The sequence below is a fragment of the Alosa sapidissima genome, chromosome 18, assembly GCF_018492685.1.
Source record: "Alosa sapidissima isolate fAloSap1 chromosome 18, fAloSap1.pri, whole genome shotgun sequence".
In the NCBI taxonomy this organism is placed as follows: Eukaryota; Metazoa; Chordata; class Actinopteri; order Clupeiformes; family Clupeidae; genus Alosa; species Alosa sapidissima.
Genome location: NC_055974.1, coordinates 20,453,190 through 20,473,189, shown reverse-complemented (window position 1 = coordinate 20,473,189; position 20,000 = coordinate 20,453,190). Strand labels below are relative to the sequence as shown.

Here is a 20,000-nt window from a genome sequence, read left to right as displayed (position 1 = left end):
ATTTGGAAGTCCAAACTTAGACGGCTGTATTACTGTATTGTACCCCCCTAGTATTTCAGACGGACATTATGAAAATGAGCTTGTGTCTGAACGAAGCGAAGAACATTCTGAGAGATTATGTTCATGTGCCTGTTCAACCGCGTTCGACCCTGCAGAGATTCTGCTCATGTGCGTGTCATTCACACATATGACCGCATAATGTCCGCAAGGTAAGCATCGTATCTGAATCACGCGAAGGGTCGGACCTCCATTTGACAAAGATCCGCATTATACTATGGAGGTTGTGTCTGAAAGTAACAGCAGAGCAAAATACCCATGTGATCTGAGTCTTTCGTTAGAGCCCAGGGCTATTTGAACTAGGAGATGTGTGTGTGTGTGTTCAAAAGGGAGTGCTGTGGTGGACTGCTTGTGAGGAGCAAAATAGAAATCCAGTCTAAGCAGATCAATAAATCGAATAAGTGATTCTGTAATGATTCATTGAGCTATCAAGGGCATGTTGAGGTGTTTACTTTTGCCTAGAAGTGTACTATGTACTTGTGTTGTGATATACTAAATAAAAATACATGTTTTTACCCTTTCTCTTTCCATGTGTGTGTGTGTGTGTGTGTGTGTGTGTGTGTGTGTGTGCAGTACTTCAACAACCGACTGACACTGAACACGTCCGATACGAATGATGACACAGTCATCGCCAGGAAAGAGTATTACTTTGACAACTGGATGACTCTGCTATCCCAGCTGCCCTTGCTGCTCTTCACGCTGCTTAATTCCTTCCTGTATCCCCGGTACGGTTGTCATAGTAACTTTGACATGGTTGTTTTAAGTATAAGGATATATACTCTTTTGATCCCGTTAGGGAAATTTGGTCTCTGCATTTATCCCAATCCGTGAATTAGTGAAATACACTCAACACACAGTGAACACGCAGTGAGGTAAAGCACACATTAATCCCGACGCAGTGAGCTGCCTGCTACAGCGTCGCTGGGGGAGCAGTGAGGGGTTAGGTGCCTTGCTCAAGGGCACTTCAGCCGTTACTACTGGTCAGGGTTAGAACCGGCAACCCTCCTGTTACAAGTCCGAAGCGCAGTGAGGTGAAGCACACACTAATTCCGACGCAGTGAGCTGTCTGCTACAGCGTCGCTCGGGGAGCAGTGAGGGGTTAGGTGCCTTGCTCAAGGGCACTTCAGCCATTCCTACTGGTCAGGGTTAGAACCGGCAACCCTCCAGTTACAAGTCCGAAGCGCTAACCAGTAGGCCGTGGCTGTTTTTGGTTTACAATAAGATTAGTGTCATGACTGACCTCAACTATAGTGTTTTGTGCTCAACTATAGTATTATGTACACATCCAAGGAAATTTTAGATTAATTTGAAAACATAAAGTTCAATAGTTTTTAACTTTTTAAACGTTAATTAACTTGTTAAAGCAATCAAGTTAATTTGCAGCTGTCCTTGAAAAGGATCAAGAGCTGGATAGAGCGAATATACTGGACCATGTCCATTCTGTAGTGCACTGCTGACTACTACTTGGAAAAGCAGTTCATCCAGGCCTTTGGACAAGACGACCATTGATCTGAAAGCATTATAATGATCCTCAAAGAGATCCTTGTGGACTCATCCCAAAATCAGTTGCCGTATGGGAATGGCACTGAGAGAGTGGCACTAACTTAACATAAGAATACGAATTTCACACTGCAATGTAATTTTTACATGTATCTGCGATGTAAAAGCTAGTAATAGGTTATGACGATTGCCTGTAACTCTAGGGACCCTATCTGACACCTGGTGCATCATGGTTGCAACGCAAGTCTTATTCCTAGCGTATACCCAAAGCAGTGGTCATTATGCTGATAAGAGCACATGTTTTCAAACAGGGCTGTGCAGAGACCTTTTTTTAGGGCACAAAGATTTGTTAACAATATATGCCATTTTTATTTTAAATACTGAATTACCCTTGTTCAAACAAAATGTTGAAGAGAGTTGAGGTTTGGAGAAGTACATTTTTTTGGGGTATGTGAGGCTACCAACTTTACTTCTATATTATTACTTTTAAACATTTTTTATTCTTGAATTTTTGATTCACATGTTTATTTTTAAATGTTCATGTGTAATTTTACGAAGCATTGATAATTTAAATGGCCACTTGCATGTTGTCAAATTAAGAATACACAGTCTCACATAGCAGATTCCTTCTGAGATGCGCTCACTCGTCAAAAAACTAACAAACTGATCATGATGATTTGCCTACTGATGATTAAAGTTCTCCAGAAAAGTAATTGTTGCCCAATATCAATGTGAACATTAGCCTAGAAATCTAGACGCACCCTAGCGGCAGCAAATGTAATGTAAATGTAATTTGCTGCCAGGTTAGTTAGCAACTCTCCGTTGGCTTGGGCGCTGGAAAAATTAAACTTCGATAAGGCCAATCACATCATGTATAGAGTCGGTAGGCGGGCTTAACATAATGATTGAGGGTAGAGTTGCAACGGTTCGGCGGGAATTCCCTGCTACTTGAAAACAAAGAAGATGGATGTTGCTGTTGGCAAACAGCGTGACACGGGTTAAGCTTTTTTTAAGTTGTCAAAAGTTTGAACTAGGCAACTAGCTCCGCTGGTGGGAAAACGCATGGGACTCATGAGTTGTAGCGCTATCCTAGGGAATTTGAAAGACAACCGATTATCCCGCCCCTCGGACTGAGCACTGCGAATGGTGAGTCCCCAGACCCTACATCTTGATGTGGGTCTGGCTCGTCAGGCTATGTGAACATGCCAGAACTACAATAATGAGGAACATTGCTCAGCAACATTGCTCAAAATGTTGCTCCATGTATCATCAGCTTTAGTGTGAGGTGCCATATGGAAATGTGTATAAGTAAGTATATATACTCTTTTGATCCTGTGAGGGAAATTTGGTCTCTGCATTTATCCCAATTCGTGAATTAGTGAAACACACTCAGCACACAGTGTACACACAGTGAGGTGAAGCACACACTAATCCCGGCGCAGTGAGCTGCCTGCATTAACAGCGGCGCTCGGGGAGCAGTGAGGGGTTAGGTGCCTTGCTCAAGGGCACTTCAGCCGCGGCCCACTGGTCGGGGCTCGAACCGGCAACCCTCCGGTTACAGGTCCGAAGTGCTAAAGAGTAGGCCACGGCTGCCCCGAAAAAAAAACAACAATGCTGGCAGGGGTGGGATGTGAATAAAAAGAATGCCACCCATAACCTAAGAATAAGAATTTAAGCATGTTCATTATAAGAATAAGTGCCTGTATGCAAAGATGTGGCTCTCGTGACATACAAATAACATTTTACACCATTTGTCACAACCTAGTAGTAGGTTATTGGTTATTGGTAGGCGGCCGTAACTCAGGAAGTGAATGGAGAGAGAGAGGTGTGCTGATGACTGAGAGCTTTGGGGTTTTAACTGTGTGTTGTGATCTTCCGTCAGGATCTCGGAGACGATGCGCATCGCCGGGAGTCTGGTGTGCATCCTCATCCTCTTCATCTTCACCGCCATCCTCGTCAAGGTCGACATGGAGCAGGACCGCTTCTTCTCCGTCACCATGGCCACCATCTGGTTCATCAACTGTGAGTGGCCACTCTACCCTTTGTTTGTGTGTGTGTGGGTGTGGGTGTGTGTGTGAATGAATGGTGAGGAGAAGCTAGTATGAATTAATTCATAGTAATTATAATAATTTTTAGTTGCCATGTGGATTTGTGTTTGCTGTTTTCATTGTAATTATCTTTTAATTTAGGCTCACTGGTGACCACCTCTGTGTTCTATTCCTGGCTGTGCTCTTTCAAGATATCTTATCAAACCTTCACCTAGTGTGCTCTCCCTCTCTCTCTCCCTCTCTCTCTCCCCCTCTCCCTCTCCATCTCTCTTTCTCCCTCTGTCCTTCTCTGAGCCTGTTTACAGATGTGTGGGTGGTGCAGGCAGTTATGTTTTGGCTTCTCAGTACTTATTTTGGTATCTCCCTTTGTCTTCCTCTCTCTCTGTGTGTGTGTGTGTGTGTGTGTGTTAGCGTTAGCAGGATGCTATGTATGAGACAACAAGATGCGAGGAAATGCAATGGTTTTGTTCATATATTTTCATATATTTTCTCCCCTTTCTCTCTGTCCATCTCTTTTCTCTTCTGTCTGTCTTTCTCTCTTTTTCTTTCCAACCCCCTCCCTCTCTCTTTCTCCCTCTTACACTACACCTCTATCTCTCTCGTCCCCTCCTCCCTATGTCCCTCCTCTCTCCCCCCCCAGCGTTTGGTGCCGTGTTGCAGGGCAGTCTGTTTGGCCTGGTGGGTCTGCTCCCGCAGAAGTACAGCACCATGTTCATGAGTGGTCAGGGACTGGCCGGCACCTTCGCCGCTGTGGCCATGATCCTCGCCCTTGCCAGTAAGTGGGACACAAATATTTACCGAGCGTGTGGGACAAAAAAAACAGGCGCCTGGCTTCTCCCAACGCGGCGCCGTAGTGTGGTGTAGAGTGAGACTCTCCCACAGAGCGCTGTTGACAGAATCCAGAGTGATCTGTCTAATGTGAACTGGGAGAACTTGCTCTGTCTGTAGTCAAATGGCAAGGTAGGGAATGTGTTATTGAGTTTTTTCTAACTTCAACTCTCTGTGTGTGTGTGTGTGTGTCCAGGCAATGCTGACGATGAAACAGCTGCCCTTGGGTACTTCATCACCCCATGTGTGGGAACCCTTGTCACACTAATGAGCTACCTGCTACTGTCCAAACTGGTTGGTTGAAATATACACATTACGTACACACACACACACACACACACACTCACACACACAGGTACACATGTCCAAAATACAAAGTGACACTCATCTACTTAACAAATATAAATTCATTGTCATGTTGCATTCACATTGAAGTCTCAGTGGAAATATGGAATTATTGACTAATATTTTTCCTCCCTGCAGTCATAGAATCATTTGTTTGAACATGAATGAATGTAAACCAAGTTATGCGGTGTTATCACCTCTCTTTGTGTGGTTACCATGGTTAATGTTCTGTTGCCACTGGGATTGTTCTGTTGTCATGTGTCAAGTTATGTTGATGCTGTAGTACAAGTTATGTATGATTAATGATGCGTGTCATTCTCTCACTCTCTCTCTCTTTGTTTTTCCCTCTCTCTGATAGCGTTTCGCCCAGCATTACCTCTGCAAAAACAAGAGCAAAAGCTATGAGCCAGAGACAACCAATCAACTTCTGCTTACAGGTACAGTATGGCAAACATGAAAAGACAAAATGACACCGGTTTCACCAGTTGAAATTTTGTATGTACCTATGTGCTTATCTCCAACTGAAATGTATGGTAAGATTGCTATATGAAATATTTTTTTCATCAAGCCAAGAAGGGGTTTGATAGGGTTCAGGGAGTTTAAAATGTCCAAAATCACTTCTCTGTTTCAATGGCCACACATTACCTAATAGGATTTAAAGGAATTAATCCCAGACACTCTGGACACAAATTAGGTCACTATTATGGTAAAACCGTTGATGTAGCACACTCAGTCGTTTCCTCCTCTATCCATAGACAGACAGATATAATCAGTGTCACATACTGTACGCCTTTAGAGGGAGAATGTCGGCTTGAGTTTAAGTGGCATGTCCTGTCAAATAAGAGGGCCTTCTCACTATGCGGTTGTAATCCTGATCAGAACTGAATTTAAATTATTGTGCAATTAAGGGTCCTTAAGACAAAATCTTTGAAAGTCTTTAAAAGCCTTATCTGAATATTTGGCATTGTCCTTTATTCCTTGGTTTATACAGTGTGCTGTAACTTCAGAGATTACGCCAAGACGGGAATTTCAGGTCATAAAGGCTTAGACAGCTGAGGTGTTAAGTCTGTATTTTTGGAATGCCAGTGTTATGCTGTTACACTGTAAACAGGCGCCTTCATTGGACAGATTATGGACGATGCTCTGTAGTTGTGAAGGTCAGTAGAAGGTATGAAGTTCTCTTACCTTCTACCTCTACCTCTTACCTTATGAAGCTCTCTGAAGGTACTTAACCTCTATTGAATCATTAGTCGGGATAGTGACTAATGTCAAAAAGAAAAGAAAAGAAAATCCTGCCTATTATTATTCCTTTCATCAATAAAAACAAAAACAATGCTTGAACGTTCTATTTGGGCCCCAATCTACTTCCTCTGCATTAAGATAACATATGGAATGTTAAAAAGGAAGCCTAGTGGGGCCAACTATGATGCTGATAATGGAACCCTCTTGAAAGGGTCCATACATGTAGATAAGAGTAAAGTAGAGGTACCGGTACATTGTGCCATGCTTCAAGGGTGACATCATGACTGACTACTATGTTACTGTGGTCTGTCTATCAATTCGTCCCTGATTGTTTTGGTGGTTTTTGTTTCTGTAATGATTTCAGAAGACACCACAACAGAGAACGGCAAAGCTAACGGCCACACCAACGGCTCCCCTGTGGCTAACGGCAGCATGGACGCCACGCCGTCGTCCAGCGAAAGCCGACAAGCCTTCCTGCCACTCGAGGCGGACAAGGCGGACAAGCCGGACGAGAGCAAACTGTCCGTCATCGAGGTCTTCAAAAAGGTAGCCGTCCACTTGAGCCTTATTGTTAGGTGTCATTAGGTACTTGTTTCTCCATAGGGATCCTGTACATGTTGGCTGATGTGTTGAGCCTTGTCAGTGGCGAGAAAATGTAATTTGCTTTGATGATAGCTAGCTGCTCCATTATGAATGCGTTACTGGTATTAGCAGGATAGCTAGTTCAATATTTTATAGTACTGTTAACAATAGGGCCCCAGGTTGAAAAAATGCTGAAATTCTCCTTTATGTTTACAGTAATAGGGCCAGTGGCCATATCTGGTTTGTGTGGTGCTAAGCGGATAAGAGAAATAGGCTTCTCTGGATGAGACACCAGTCCATATTTACATTTGCATTTATTCATTTAGCAGGCACTTTTATCTAAGGGGACTTACGTGAATTATATTACAATCCCAAATCAGAAAAAGTTGAGGGAAAGAATTTGATAATCTACAACTCTATATTATATATTATATTTAGCTGCAAAAAGGAAATAGAGAACATATCAAATGTTGAAAATGACAAATTTGACTATTTCATGGAAAATATATGTTCATTTTGAATTTGATGCCAGCAGCATGTTTCCAAAAATTCCCACTTCCCTACAAAAAAATCCCAATTCCCACCTTTCTGAAGAGGTAAAAGGAGACCGGATATGCATGATGAAGATCACAACTTTGTCAACAGCAGCCTCAAGCCTAACACACCACTAATATAAAACAGTAAAGAATCGTACCGTGAGGGAGTGGGGAATGAAACGGAGAAATAGAAAACAGGATGTCTGAACAGAGGCAGCGCATGTGCTCTCAGGGTGCAAGTTTGACAGCTTATTTTGCTTCTCATGCGCACTGTGGCCAGAGTAAAGTCAGACGCACAAAGTGAGCAGAGTCAGGCCGAAGTTAATTAACGAAGGATAGATACATCGATCAGAATTTAACACTGGTTGCATGTGATTGGTTTATTCAATTTCACTTCACCGGAGGGGTCTTGCCCATTTCAGAGTCCCTGGCTGTGTCTCAAACCGCCTACTTGTACACTTCAAATACTTAGTTTATATAGTGCAGATATTGGGACAATACTAACCATCGAAAAGTGGGCACAAGCAAGTAAGCGCTCAGTGCATACTAGCAGTGTACTGATGGAAGTATGCGGTTTAAGACACAGCCCCTGCCTTGACATACTGTAGCTTCAGGCTACCTATATCGCCGCCGAATTCAGTCCCTCAGTGTCTTTGATGTCATGTTTTGAAGGTGTACTGGAGAAACAAAAAAAAACTTGGATGCTTCAGTGCTATTCAAACAGGGCTATAGAAGTTGGGCTGAACACAGTGTTGACATAGGTGTCAGGCTATTGCTACTAAAAATCAGATCTGTTGGCAGCATCTTCGTGTTAACAGGACAATGTGGTTTATTTACCTGTTCTCTCCACATCTCTCTCTCTCTCTCTCTTCTAGCTCCATTGTTCTCCTTCTCATTGTCTCTTTAAACTCTCTCTCACACACACACACATAGGCACACGCACTCACAATTCAGTTCAATTTGTGTTTTATAAACATGACTGTGAATTGTACACACAATTGTATATAATTGTATGTGTATAAATAGCAACATACATTTGCATCAAAAGTAACTGATAATAATCGTAAAAAAACATAGGGGGAAAGAACATGATTAAAATGTGTGATATGTTTCTTTGTCTCTCTCTGCAGATCTGGGTCATGGCATTCTGCGTGACCTTTAACTTCACCGTGACACTCTCTGTGTTTCCTGCGGTGACGGTGGACGTGAAGTCCGCGTACGAGGGAGAGTGGGGTACGACACACCTGACATATTCCCATTCAGTTTTCATGTGTTCAGGCAATCACTACATTTACAAAAAGGGAAAGTGCCAGTCTGTTTAAAGGGAAAGTGCTAGTCTATTTAAAGGGAAAGTGCTAGTCTGTTTAAAGGGAAAGTGCCAGTCTTTTTAAAGGGAAAGTCAAGGGAAGGGAGAAAAGGGACAATCAGGATGGGGAAGAAGGTTGTCTTAAGTGCAAGATTAAGCATGTTCAGTTGTTAGTAGTGCTAACAGAGGAGGTACTCTTGGAAGAGTTGGATCTTTTTGAAGATAGAGAAGGACGCCTGGTAGGAACTATGTAGTAGCGTGTTGCACCAACAGGAAACTACAGACGAGAAATATTTGGATTGTCGTGAACACTTGACATGTGCTACCATGCCCTTGGTGTAGTTAGCTAATGCTAATGGCCTCCTTCGGGTCATCAGAATGCATGGTGGAGGCTGGCCAGGAGACTCAAGGCCTCTCTGTGGGAATGTGGGTCGGCCCACTGTCTCGAGTAAGCATGCAAATCTCCTGTGTCCAAACAATGAGAAAGACTGTGTGTATGGGTGATTAGGAGTGTGTGAATGGATTTGAATGTGTGTTAGTGTGTGTGGGTGGGCGTGTGGCGGGCGATGGTTGTAAATGAGCTGAGGGGGATACTTACACATCAAATACCTCAGCAGTTTGAGTTTAATAATAAGGGTCCTTGAAGTCATGGAAAAGTTTGAAATGTTGTCACTGAATATGTACAGCAAGACTCAGGGGATCACACACTCGAGGCAGCACAGTACATGTCAGCAGTTAATGACAAAGACAGGCTTCAGGAAAGCCTTCTTAAAGCAACACCAAAGAACTTTCCCTCTGTCGCACGCACGCTATTTGTTTATCCAGCACCGGCTTTGCAAATAACGATGTCCACAGACAAGGTAGAATATGTCGCACGATTTATGAAAGTATATGTATTGCGACATCAGATGCAAGTCAAATTTGTAGTTTCTTACGTCTCATTCCATCGAACTACAGATCCGCTACCCGATCTGGCAAACTAGTGCGGTTATAGCCGATAGAGGGCCGCGAAGCGAATGCAGAAGTGCCTTTCACCCTGTTACAAGTTGATGAACCACTGAAACGATTTTGGAAACATTATTTGAAGGTACAAAAAACTCTTTGGTGTTGCTTTAATAAAAAATAATAATCATTTACAAAAAGTAAAAAATATCAATGAAGAAATAAGAAATGAATATGTGATCTGTTTTCTCTCAGAGAGGTACTTAACTTCAGCTCAGTGCAAATAACAATCATTAAAGACAGTAAAATGAAAAGAAAAGAGTCAGTAGAATAGTTGGTAAATGATATGTTGATATGTGATGTGTGTGTATTTGTCTCTCAGAAAAGTACTTCATCCCGGTGTGCTGTTTCCTGTTTTTCAACATCATGGACTGGCTGGGCCGAACGGTTACCACACTGAAGCGATGGGTATGTCTCTCTCTCTCTCTCTCTTTCTCTCTCTTTCTCTCTCTCTCTCTAGTAAGGCAATAGTTATCTAACGACTTGTTCATGTCAGTTCCTTAGTGGCGTTAGTTCCTTAGTCCATGATGTTAAAGTAGGAAGGATTGTTTTAGCGTATGTGGTTACACTGAAGGTTTTTGAGGTGCACCTAGAGATTGAGCATGTGAAAATGCTGTATCCTGTATTGAACATCCTTCATCCGATAAACAACATAGTGTGATAATATCTGCAGAATGTGTCGTGGTCATAAGTTCATGCATGTTTAACTGTGGCGTCACGCCCCTCACTTAAACTGTCCATTGCATTCACTGTATGTATCTTAGATTAGATTAGATTAGATTCAACTTTATTGTCATTGTGTTGAGTCAGAGTCCAGAGACAATGAAATACAGTTAGTGTTAGGTATCGGTGGTAGTGGGGGTGGGGGAGGGGTTTAGTTGGTTGGTTGTCACCGAGGTGTAGAGTTCAGTAGTGTGATGACAGCTGCAGTGAAAAAGCTCCCTCTGAACCTGCTGGTCCAGATGCAGAATGACCTGTAACGCCTCCCAGAGGGGAGTAGGGTGAACAGTCTGTGGTTTGTTGTGAGAACAGGGGCCTGTACTACGAAGGGAGCTTAACCTACCCAGATGTAACCCAGGGTTACTTTGTTAAACCGGGGTTGACAAAACTCGGTACTACGACGCTGATTATGAAGTTGATTTGTTGAGCCAGGGTTAACCTAATTGGAGTTTGTGCGCGTTCACATAAAATGGGCGGGTTGCAGCGCAAGTCACCACTTTCAATGATGACGCGATCACCTTATTTTACGGATGAGGAATGCACAATTATTATGCCAAGTTATGAGGAATTAAAACCCACTCTACGACAAAAATCAAATACGTCGGCAGTGAACAAAGCAAGGCAAGACTGTTGGCAACGTATTGCAGATCGGGTAGCCTAAATGCCTAAAAGTAAAGTTTTATTTCCACATGTTCTTCAAATATGTGTTACGGAGGATTAATAGCTTGCGGAATGTCTGAAATGAGTTGAAATAATTAAATTGCCTATTTTGAGTTCATAGAAATGCCTACAGATGCAACACAATTTAGAATTTATTTAGATTTTAGATTTATTTTCGGACATACAGTAGGCCTATTCTTGCTCAGATGTTCAGCATCACCGATGGAATACATGAATGTCCACGTACGGGCATTGCTATGAGACGTCTTCCTACTGTAGATCATCTGACAAAGATAACGAATTCCCTCGGCTGACAATCTATATCTTCATAGAGAATATCGTCCGGGTAGGCTATATATATTTTCTTGCGGTCTCTAAAACCCCTCGCCCTGCGAAGAGAGTCCCTCACGATTTGCGCTCCAATGTCGTATGGATCATCCAGGTACGCTGACATGTCTCGGGAGAAATTGTTATTGGAGGGGTGGTACTTATAAAGGGTGTGGTTAACGGAAACCTCGGGTTAACAAAGAACATAACCTGGTCGGAGCAGGTTTGAGATGCAGCGTAAATTGCCATGGCAGCATACCTCGGTTAAAACATATCCACCTTTCGTAGTACGGGTTAATCGGGAAGTTACGCCACACGTGATCAAGTTACTCTCGAAGTTACCCAGATAAGCCAGTAACCCTGCTTCGTAGTACAGGCCCCAGAAGGTTAACAAACAGCTACTCTCTCTCTCTCTCTCTCTCTCTCTCTCTATCACCACAGCCCATGCATACTTGCAGCAGAAAAGTTCTATCAATTCACATCTTTTATTTTTTTCTGTCTAATCATTCCGCTCAAATCACTTCTCTGGTCATACTGTATTATTGGCATGAAAAGTAGGATATGCTTAGGATAGGATACATTACTAGTACATTGATAGCACAATGATAGCAAACTGAAAATTGACATTTTTCCTAGAACACGCAGGCACTTTAAACAGATACCACTACCAATTTGACTCACTAGAGTCACTAGTTCATTTCACTACTTGACTATATATCTGCTGCCAAAATATCTAGGAGTGAATTTTCTCTCTCTCCCTCTCTCTGTCTCAGCCGCCCAAAGAGAGTCGCTTGTTCCCAGCGCTGGTGGTTTCCAGAGTGGTCTTCATTCCGCTGCTGATGCTGTGTAACGTGCAGATGCGCTCCAACCTGCCGGTGCTCTTCAGCAACGACGCAGCCTTCTCCGCCATCATGCTGCTCTTCTCCCTCTCCAGCGGATACTCCGTGTGCCTGTCCATGTCCTACGCACCGCAGTGAGTCCACAGCACACGCTCATGCACACACACTCATGCACATGCACTCATGCACACACACACACACACACACACACACATACACATAGATGCTGGTGCACACAAATACGCCCACACACACACACACACACACACACACACATGCACACGCACACACATGCTGGTGCACACAAATACACACACAGACACATGCACACAGGCTGTTGTGCAAGTACACACATACAAACACACGCATGCATACACACACACACACACACACACACATACACATACATACACACACATGCACACACACACACACACACACACACACACACACACACACACACACACACACACACATACACATACACACACATGCACACATGCACTTTCTAATATATTCTCAGAGTTACTTTTAGTTTATTAAACTGACAAATTTGAATTCAGTATGCAAATTCAGATGCAGAGATATGCCAGCAGGCACAGACATCCAATCCAGTGTTGCCAGTCTCTATTCCAATTGATTTGCTTCTCTCTCTCTCTCTCTCCAGGTTGGTACCAGCCAAGGATGCTGAGACTGCTGGAATTCTCATGACCTTCTTCCTGGCTCTGGGACTGTCGTTAGGGGCCGGCCTCTCCTTCCCTCTGCGTTTCCTTGTATAGTTGTCCCTACTGCCTACCCACACTCCCCCGCCCCCCCTCAACTGCCCAACTCTTACCAGCTCACTGGCACGTCACCTCCAAGCCTGTGTAATTGATGTTCCAGTGGCGCAGGACAGGAGCCAGCCAATCAGATCCACCAATTAGATCACCTTACCAACATCACTACATCATACCTTCACTACAGGACCTTGCGAGATAGGTTGACCATTTTTCTGGGTTCTGTTTGGACTGTCCGGCTTTCGAATGTCTTCCTTTTGGGGGATTTTGGGCGTGTGCCTTCTTAGGCATTTTTTTGACGTTTTGAAATTATGAAAACAATGGGTTTCCTCTAGCCTGGCCCCACCCACCTAGATCTTTTTTCAGGAAGATCTAGTCTGGAACACCATAGTTCATAACCATTTCCCTGACAGTCACTGACGAGAGGGGAAGACGAAACCAAATTGTATTGTGATAAACAGAAGCAGCAACACCTGCAAACGTCAAAAAATGCAGTTGGGAAAATGCAGAAATTTATTTACAGCAAGGTTAGTGCCTGTTGCAGTGCAAGAGTTGAAAACATTTCCCAATCGAGAGCCACCAGACTCTTTTCACTTTGTGAATGAATCTGGATATTTCCAGGCTAGTTTTTCTCTCCCCCTAAAAATAACAACAGCAACAACAAACAAACAAAAGAACACTTTAGAAGAAATTACCCAGTGACCTCCTTCTTCACCTCACCCCGGTGGTCACCTTACTGCCTATCAAAGTGTCAACATATCCCATCAGCCACTGCATGATTCCCATCGCCTCCAGACTTTGTGGTGCAGCATAATAGCCTAATAGAAATCTAGACGCACCCTAGCGGCAGCAAATGTAATTTGCAGCCAGGGTAGTCTAGCAACTCTCCATTGGCTTGCAAGCTGGAAAAATGAAACTTCGATCACAAAATCAATCACATCGTGTCAGTGGATGGGCTTAACAAAATGACGGCAGAGTTGCAACAGTTCCGCGTGAATTCCCTGCAACTTGAAAACAAAGAAGATGCATGCTGCTGCTGGCGAACAGCGCCACTCGAGCTAAGCTTTTGTTAAGTTGCCAAAAGTTTGATCAGCTAGCCAACTAGCTCCGCTGGTGTGAAAGCGCATGGGACTCGTGAGTTGTAGACGTGCAGAGGGAATTTGAAAGACAACTGTTTGTCCCGCCCCTCGGACTGAGCACAGCCAATGGTGAGTTCCCAGACCCTACATCTTGATGTGGGTTTGGCTCGTCAGGCTAGCGTCCTGTACCTCTTGTCGGCTCCACCCGTCGGTTGTGTTTGCAACGTCGGCATCTCCTCTGCTGGCAGAAGTCTTCTGCTGTCTGTCTCCCTCACCAGCTGGGCATCAGTACAGAGGTACCCTGCAGGAGACGCTCTCTGGTGGCTGTGCTGTGGCTCTGTGGAGGATCCAGATATATTTACTTCGATTGGATCACATGATCAAGTCCCACTTAGTGAATAGGTTGCAGTGATAGGGACCCACTTTAGTTTTATTTCGGTTAACTCAATTATTAACACAAAGGACTGGCTGCTAAAATCAGTTGGCATTGATCTTGACATCGGTGGCTTTTGCAGGAAGGGTTTAAAGGGATGTCCAAGGGTGTGTCCACTTCTCTCTTCAGGGAACGAAGAGACAACCTGGGACTACTGTAGCATGACCACACTGCTAAGCTACACAGAAACTCCAATGACAGTCAATGAAGGAAAGAACATGTTACTGAACATGCTAGTGAACATGCTTATCATACACACACTGTTGTTGGGCTAAGGTCAATACCGTGCTTGGATGCAATGTATTGCCAAAAGATGGATGATTTTACTGTCAGAATGTTTACACTTTTGGGAGAATATCAAATGTAGTTCTCAGGTGTCGAATATAGTTGTGTAGTGAAATACAGTTATGAATTGCATAAATGCCTACATATGTAGCATATATGCATAAAAAGTATGTGTATGTTAGTGCAGGTACTATCTGATGCAGTTAGATAGTTAGATTCAGTTCAGTTAGTTTCATTCAGTTAGATAAACTTTTATTTAATTTATTTCAGAAGTGAAGAATATGAAAGAGATTTCAGCTCAAAGGGATGCAATTCCATTAGGAAGCCATTTCATTTCTTCTTTCATTTCTTCTTATTCACAGACCAGACTGCATTGTCTGAACAAAATGAATGTAGATTATGGGAGAGTCTTTTGAACTGACCATGAAGGGCTTTTTTTTTTTTTTTTTTGATGTTCTTAAATCCTTTTTTTGTAAGTTAAACGTATTTTGAACATATTATTATTATCATGTGAATCATCTGACTGCTTTTTTTCTCGAAGAGAACAACAAAGGACAAGAAGACAGGTCAATGGAAACCAAGGACTTGAAAGAAAAACTCACCAACTAAGTAGGCTACTAACTGACTAAGTGGACTACTCAACAACAACTCAAGTATCCCACTGGAAAGGGCACCGACTTTATGTTAACTGTACTCAGCTACAATGTGCTTAATACTTTCTCTTTCTGCACTATACAAATACAACTAGCCTGCATGTTGTCAAAACAAGGTTGATAAGGAACCTGAATTGTATGTTTATCTCTTTTTCAAACTGCATTGTACTAAGGACACTTAATATGAAGTGGGTGGGTCCTTTATCTGATGCAGTCTATTAATGCCTTGGCTACTGCTTTGGGGGCAGTGTTTGTGTCTTTCACTGTTTGTGAGGGTATAATGGGGAAACTCATTTGAATGGTTAGTAGACAGCGCAGCTTCAGGGCCGTGTGCAGTGGTCCTTCTAGGAACATCTGTCTATGTATGGCTATCTGTTAATGTGTGTGTGTATGTGTGTGTGTGTGTCATGCAAGTGACTCGCCTCACAACATGTTGTGTGACTCCTTATCTTGGCAGGAAGTGAGTGGGTTGGTCACATTCCAGAATCTACTCTGTTACAGCGGGAAATGTTCACTCAGTTTCAACTTCCCACATGGAAGGAAGGGCAGTGGTTAAACGTAACATATCTATGCACAGATATGTTTTGTTTTGTGTGTGTTTTTAATGTCAAAAAAGCAGTTAGTGTGATAATGTGATTTGAGATGTTGAGTTTGGATTTTTTTTTTTGTTTAATTATTCCTGAAAGTGACTAAAGTGACTTTTAGTTACTATTAAGAGTAACTTAGAATAATATGAGAAGTAAATTGCTTAGTTACATCATGAATTCTGCTTTGTTGTCTGTACCAGATATGTGTACAGACAACAAACATGCATTCCCATTATAGCTGCTGATAACCACAACTATTAAGGCCCTGATCTTGCCTTGGTCTGGTCCTATATAGATCACTTCTGGTACAAAGTCAGTTGTTGGGACAGGTCCCCACTATTGTGATACTAGAGATGATTAATTGAGACAACATGATTTAATTGAGACATCTTCTCATCTAGTCTTCTCATCTAATGACAGTGTGACTGTGGCTGTTTTTTTTTTTTTAATTTTATATTTTATACAATATACTGGTGGCGAGTCTGTCACCGTTTTTTGAAGTGCCATTTGTTATGCTGTTTTTAACATGCACCAAACATTTCTACGAGACCCTTGTCAAGGTGGCTTATGTAGGCCTGGCTTCTCACTTTTCCGGGGTGTGTTTCCCAAAAGCATAGTTGCTAACTAAGTTAGCAACTTTGGTTGCAATCCGATTTCCCATTGCCCACCAACTAAGTTGCTAACAGGTTAGCAACTATGCTTTTGGGAAATGCACACCAGGGTGGTATGCTGGAGCTATTGTCTGTTTTCCATGACGTATCATCACACAAGGGCTGCCAAATGCGTTTACATTTGGGCAGCATATATTCTGAGGACCACTAGTGTTTTGAATATATTTGTGCTAAAAAACATAGGCTTTGTTTAACATGGGTTTTTTTTGTTTTTTTTTAGGTTTCATATGTGTTTCTATGATAGATTTCTATGGTTTTCTCAGTTAAATCATAGTTTTAGAGTGTTTATGTTGTGGTTGTTTTATTATTATTATTATTATTATTATTATTGTTATTATTATCATTATTGACAAATATGTCAGCTTTGGGGTTTCATTTTTCATTTTCATTTTATCTTATTTATTTCTACAGGTTATGGATAGGATATACTAGAAGACAAACAAATAGGTAACAGACATACCAACATCCCCCAAATATTAACTGCCATTCTTTCGTTCATGTGAACAATAATGACTGAACTTTGTTTAAAATTGGTAGATGTGAGTTGTTTACACAAATAAAGGTTATTACTGTGCATTACTGTGCTGTAACCACACAGAGATAACATCTGTTATTTTTATGTGCATTTTTACATTTGGGAGCAGTCAACTGCAAAAAGCATTCCCAAGGAAAGCACGAGAGCGAGGGATAGATCACATGATTTGGCTTTGAGCAGGCCAGAAATCCAGTTTTTACTCAACAGACACCTTGATAATTCAGAATTTTCATTTCTATGAGGAGGAGGACATAACTGAGTCAGAGCTCAGCTGTTAAATCGGCCATCCTCTTCCTGCTGGTACTAGCCGTTTAAGACTGACTGAACAAGGCTCACTTAATAACTTGAGAAAGGCCCATTTTACCTTGAAAAACACACACATGTGCATGCACACACACACTGGGGATGTATGATGACCGTTTATTCTGGAAAAGCTCTGGTTTAGATCAGAGACCCAGAGCTGATCTGGCATCAGCTGTCATCTGCTGTTCCAACCAAAGATGGCATCTTTTTCAGTTTAGCTTTTATGGTAAAAAGAAAATGGGAAAAAAGAGAGCCTTTTCCATCAGGAGACTGCTATTAAAACATGTAGAATGAGTTCTATTGACAACAACAAATGTGCTGTTCACTAGTTGCAATTGGGAGAGTTGTCCACAAGGTGGCGTATGTGGTCAATCAAGATGAATTGATTGTGCAATTGATTTGTGGTTGCATTACCTTGTCATCAATAAGGGAGCAAGTGCTTTGTGTGTGTTTGTTTATGCTTTTGCTGATTTGAAATGATCATTCTAAATGATATTGTAAATATACTTTGTCTTTGTTTCTGTTGTTTAAATTAAACTAGTTTTTTAAACAGTGTGTCTTGTTTTGGCACTTCTTAATGTGTAAAACTGGTTGATATTGTGGGCAACACTTAACTTAAGTAGGCTATACTGTGGTTCTTGGGATATTTTAGATCATGTCTGGAATTTACTGATCCTAGGGTAATACTTTACTTGACAGTATTGACATAAGAGTGACATGACAGTCATGAACACATGACACTATCATGACAAATAAACCTTATTCCTAACCTCTAACCCTAACTTGTTATGACAAAAAACAAATGTCACTTAATAACAGAAGCGTTACTGTATGTCATAAACGTTTATGACATGTTCATGACAGTGTCATGTCACTTATGTCGATACTGTCAAGTAAAGTGTAACTGAACCCGAATCTGGGACATGAACACCTGTAGTAGGCAACATTTATGTAGTACATCTTATTTTAGGATGGTATTTAAAAGTAAACATTGATTATTCTGTTTATATGTGTTTTTCTCCACTGGAGTCGTAGAACAGCTTCACATTTCAGCAAGTAGTGGGACATTTGTGGATTATGTTCCAGTGACTTCCAGTTAACAATACTGCTGTGATTGTGTTGCCTACAGTTACTATGGTAGCGAAGCTGCAACACTTAATAAATAGCATCAAAAATAATCTGACACATCTCTTAACTGAAGAATAAGAAATCCCCCCCCCCCCCCCCCAAAAAAAAAAAAAAAAACATGAATTAAGTACATATTTAGACTAAAATTAAGTGCTTAGTCATAACACTATTTCACCTTTATACTTCTTGGCAATATTTTTGATTTTGATATTATAATTTTTGTCCTTACAGGACCATAGTGTAAGAGCTGTTAACTGAATCCCAAAGACATTACATTACATCTTAATCCAAATACATTCATTCTGTCTCTTACACTTTAGCAGGGGAGTTTTGAACATTCTAACAGAAGATTCTGTTCCGCAATGGTTCTAAAATCCCATGTTAAATTCAGAGCCCTATCTATCTATAAGGCTGATAAGGTGTGTGGCGTGTCAGTTGCGTGGCGTTTTCTATGTCTTTGCACACCAGAAATGTCTCGTGACACTGCACTGTGGCGGCCTCTGCCTATTAAAACATCTCTTCATTTTTTCTTCACTGTTTTGAATGGAAATGCTTCCAACAGGCTTGCGTGTCACGTGAAAAGTAGGCTTCGTCCTATTTCTAGCATGCACACGTTTTTGCCATGCTACGTAGCTGACACGCTCACGCCACGCACCTGGTGTGAAACAGCCCTTATGGTCTGACCAATGTGATCCCTACCTAAAGCTCTGGCTAATTTCAATGAACCCAGATATTCTATAGAACATTCAATTTCCAACATTCCCGGCTTAAGGGTTAAGAACAACTCTGCAAGAAGGTGTCCACGAAAAAGACTTCAGAGAGAAATTAAATGTTTTAATCCCCAAGTTTATTGAAAACCCAGCAATCAACAGTAATGCCCGTTTATGCCAAACAGGCCTGGGAGGGATGAAATGGTCAACTAAAAAAAAGAAACAAAATAAAAGCTAGTAGTTGTGCGTCATCCTGTTAAAAGCAGAGAAGAAAAAAAAAAGCTAAACTGGGGAAGAGGGAAACAACACTCTGATACACAAACAGAATGATCGCCATGGTGATCTTTTAAATCTTTTTTTGTTTATTTATTTAATTTTTTCAAACACTTCTTTTTAAAAACATATGTGTGTGTGTGTGTGTGTGTGTGTGTTGTAGAGAGTATGTAGTCCTACTGTATGTGTGGAGGGGTGGGAGGTAAAGGTTACACCGACAAAATGCGTTGAAAAGGGATTGGGGGATGGAAGATCTAGGCAATAAGCGATACACAAAACATCCTGAAGAGAAGAGGAAGGAGAGAAAGTGAGGGAGCAAAAAAAAAGACGAGAGAAATAAAAGTTCAAAAGTCTTCAAAAGGACAAACAAAAAAAAATCAGCTTTTTTCTCGTTTTTTTTTTTCTTCTCGTTTCTCATTTCACAGCACCATCCCTTTTTCCTCTCCTCCCCCTTCTCTCTCTCTCTTTTTAGCATCCTTCACTCGTCCACTCGTTTTTTTTTCTTCCTCGCACACCTCACGCGTCCCTTGCTCATCGCTTCTTGGGAGGGGTGGCTGTGCGCGGTGGGGTGACGG

General features: G+C 41.9%; 2 protein-coding genes across 6 annotated transcripts in view; one reads left to right on the top strand and one right to left on the bottom strand.

The window, feature by feature from the left end:
• LOC121689654 (equilibrative nucleoside transporter 2) overlaps positions 1-17,869 on the top strand; it is a 25,666-nt gene extending 7,797 nt beyond the window's left edge. For 2 of the 5 annotated variants that reach the window (XM_042069658.1, XM_042069659.1), the window contains exons 4-13: positions 631-782; positions 3,440-3,579; positions 4,246-4,380; positions 4,630-4,727; positions 5,137-5,215; positions 6,385-6,566; positions 8,269-8,371; positions 9,769-9,854; positions 11,927-12,126; positions 12,660-17,869. In XM_042069658.1, the coding sequence (XP_041925592.1) occupies positions 631-782; positions 3,440-3,579; positions 4,246-4,380; positions 4,630-4,727; positions 5,137-5,215; positions 6,385-6,566; positions 8,269-8,371; positions 9,769-9,854; positions 11,927-12,126; positions 12,660-12,771 (1,287 nt within the window). In that variant the 3' untranslated portion in view covers positions 12,772-17,869. The remainder of the gene's footprint in view (positions 1-630; positions 783-3,439; positions 3,580-4,245; positions 4,381-4,629; positions 4,728-5,136; positions 5,216-6,384; positions 6,567-8,268; positions 8,372-9,768; positions 9,855-11,926; positions 12,127-12,659) is intronic. The other 3 variants (XR_006024836.1, XR_006024837.1, XM_042069660.1) reach the window with 3 other exon arrangements.
• A 1,398-nt stretch (positions 17,870-19,267) lies between these two features.
• The window catches only part of LOC121689655 (serine/threonine-protein phosphatase PP1-beta catalytic subunit), a 38,713-nt gene continuing 37,980 nt past the window's right edge, over positions 19,268-20,000 (bottom strand). The window contains exon 8 of the mRNA XM_042069663.1: positions 19,268-20,000. This exon is cut by the window's right edge and continues 61 nt beyond it. Coding sequence (XP_041925597.1) covers positions 19,957-20,000 — 44 coding nt within the window. The 3' untranslated portion in view covers positions 19,268-19,956.